This window comes from Microtus ochrogaster, chromosome 8 (assembly GCF_000317375.1).
Source record: "Microtus ochrogaster isolate Prairie Vole_2 chromosome 8, MicOch1.0, whole genome shotgun sequence".
In the NCBI taxonomy this organism is placed as follows: domain Eukaryota; kingdom Metazoa; phylum Chordata; class Mammalia; order Rodentia; family Cricetidae; genus Microtus; species Microtus ochrogaster.
Window position 1 is genome coordinate 58,095,932 of NC_022015.1, and position 2,435 is coordinate 58,098,366.

At 43.3% G+C, this 2,435-nt stretch overlaps 1 protein-coding gene across 1 annotated transcript in view; it reads right to left on the minus strand.

Annotated features, from left to right (window-relative positions):
• The window catches only part of Spata6l (spermatogenesis associated 6 like), a 43,124-nt gene that overhangs the window by 16,226 nt on the left and 24,463 nt on the right, over positions 1-2,435 (minus strand). The window contains exon 6 of the mRNA XM_026781412.1: positions 480-557. Coding sequence (XP_026637213.1) covers positions 480-557 — 78 coding nt within the window. The remainder of the gene's footprint in view (positions 1-479; positions 558-2,435) is intronic.

Consider the following 2,435-nt stretch of genomic DNA (forward strand, 5'->3'; position numbering starts at 1 on the left):
TGTCTGTGACGGGTGGGCGGTGTGGAGGGGAGGAGCTAACGGTCTCCCATTCTGTTTGCTGTGTCTATGATGGGTCCAGGGTGGGGGTAAGGAGGATCTAACTGTCTTCCATTCTGTTTGGTGTGTCTGTGATGGGTGGGGGGATGGAGGAGAGGAGCTAATGGTCTTCCATTCTGTTTGGTGTGTCTGTGATGGGTAGGGGGTGGGGTGAGGAGGCGCTAACGGTCTCCCATTCTGATTGACACCATCACTAACCATCATTCTCTTGAACAGCTCCATTGAACACACAGCAAATGCACTCTAATGGGACAGCCTGTGCAAATGGTTTGAATATAGAAATTAACACTAGCAAAAAAATGCCCAGGTTACAGTATGTTCAGTTTCATGTAAACTCAGCAAACCGAGTTCAGGCCAAGAGTCTTTAAATTAGGGGTGAGGGCTCTTGTCATTTCTGTCATTGCCCTTTTCATTATACTTACAAAAAATCTGTTTCTCTGTGGGAACACACATTCTCGGATGGCTGTCCTTGTAGAAAACTCTAGTTTGGGAGCAATGCCCTAAAAAATAAGACAACAGAAAGAGAAGCAAATAAAATTACTGGAAACAATTCTCTTGCCCATCTCTTTTTCATTGGAAATCCACTAAGAACCCAGATGTCCTTCTGTACTCAGCATAATCAGAAACCTTTTATAAAATATACAGAGTAAGAAGAGCTGAACACGGATATCATGTGTCAGCTATACTAAGTCGAGGCCTAAACCAACTTGGAATACACACTCATAACTCCTAACAACCCTGTGAAGTGGGTCCTAATAAATTTTTCATTTGGACTTGAATGAGCTCAGTTTATGTAGCTTGTCAGGCTGGCAGTGGCAGAGCTGGTAATTGGACCTAGGCATCTGCACTCCAATGCCCATGCTGCTAACTACTCTATCTGAAATACAGGAACAGGAAAATGAGATTAGTAAGGAGGAGGGGCAGGTCTCCTTCCCTGCCTACTTGCCTTGGAAAATTTGGCTTTCGTCTTCTATCAAACATTTATACTCATCAGGCCTATTCTCAAACTGTTTTATTCGGTGTGGTGTTTTATCATCCAAATGACTGCTGAGGTATAAAGTGCAGTAAAACCACAATATATGGGAATACAAAGAAAAATCCCACTACCATTGGGAAAACCAATCTAATTGTTAAGGAACTGATAAGGCACCGCTAGCAGGTGACTGGTGTGCCTGGCCCATTCAGGCCATTCCTTCTCATTTTCCACAGTCGCAATGAACACCGAGAAGAGAGAACTGAAATAAATGCAAGAGAAGTAGCATCGTGTTTGGGTCTAAGACTGTAAACTCTGTCTGTCCAAGTATGTGTCTGATGCAATGCGATGGAGAAAGGAATCACAGTCCTTCCCCCAGATGACAGGACAAGAGGATCCATGCTGTGACCTCGGCACACGCCAGCCACGTAGCTCGGCACACACCACGGGCATCAACTGCTCCTGAAGCCCTGGCAAGTGGTTTGATTTTGATTTCTGAAATGTTCTGGAGGAATTGAACCACTCTCTCTTTTTGTCTATCTATCAAATTGTTCATAGAGTTTGATAAACTGAATTACAAGAAATGATGCTGAGTCCTGAAGGTATTTCAATGCATTTTAAAGCTTTTTTCCTGATAATCCCCTCCATCTATAAACAACTATAAATACAACTTCATATAGGTTAGTCTTTCTATTCGTGCCCAGAACATTCAACAGGTGAGTGACACTGGAAGAAAAATCAAGTGTTTCTCCTTGTTTTGATTTTGAAGATGGCTCTTATTTAACTGGGAATTCTGAGCATTTCCTCAGGCTGGTTCCCATCCACTTTAACTCCCTTTTCAATTCTGAAGGGCAACATGCCAATAACATGAAGTAATAAAGGGTAGCATCTCACAGGTGCCATGGACTTAAATACATGAAGATGATGTCAGAAAAAGAAAATAAGTGATTTTAGAAATATTTGCCAGACCCTGAAAGATAACAGGCAGGGCAAAGTTATAGGCATTCAGAATTCTGATTAGGACCACTTTGGATGAATGTTTGTGCCTGGCCTATCAGTCACCAGTAGCACTGAAGGAACAATCACACCCTCTGAAGATTCTCAGCAGGGCGGGGGCAGTAACTTCACTACACAATAAAAGAGCAAAAAAGAAAGAAAGGAAGGGAGGGAGGGAGGGAGGGAGGAAGGAAGAAAGACCAGTGCAGAAATGCTTTTAATAATTCACAAGCACTTGGCCCTTAAAGAAGAGGTCATCCAAAAGACATAAAAATCCACGAAGAAGCTGGGCGGTGGTGGCGCACGCCTTTAATCCCAGCACTTGGGAGGCAGAGGCCAGCCTGGTCTACAAGAGCTAGTTCCAGGACAGGAATGCTTTTAATAATTCACAAGCACTTGGCCCTTAAAG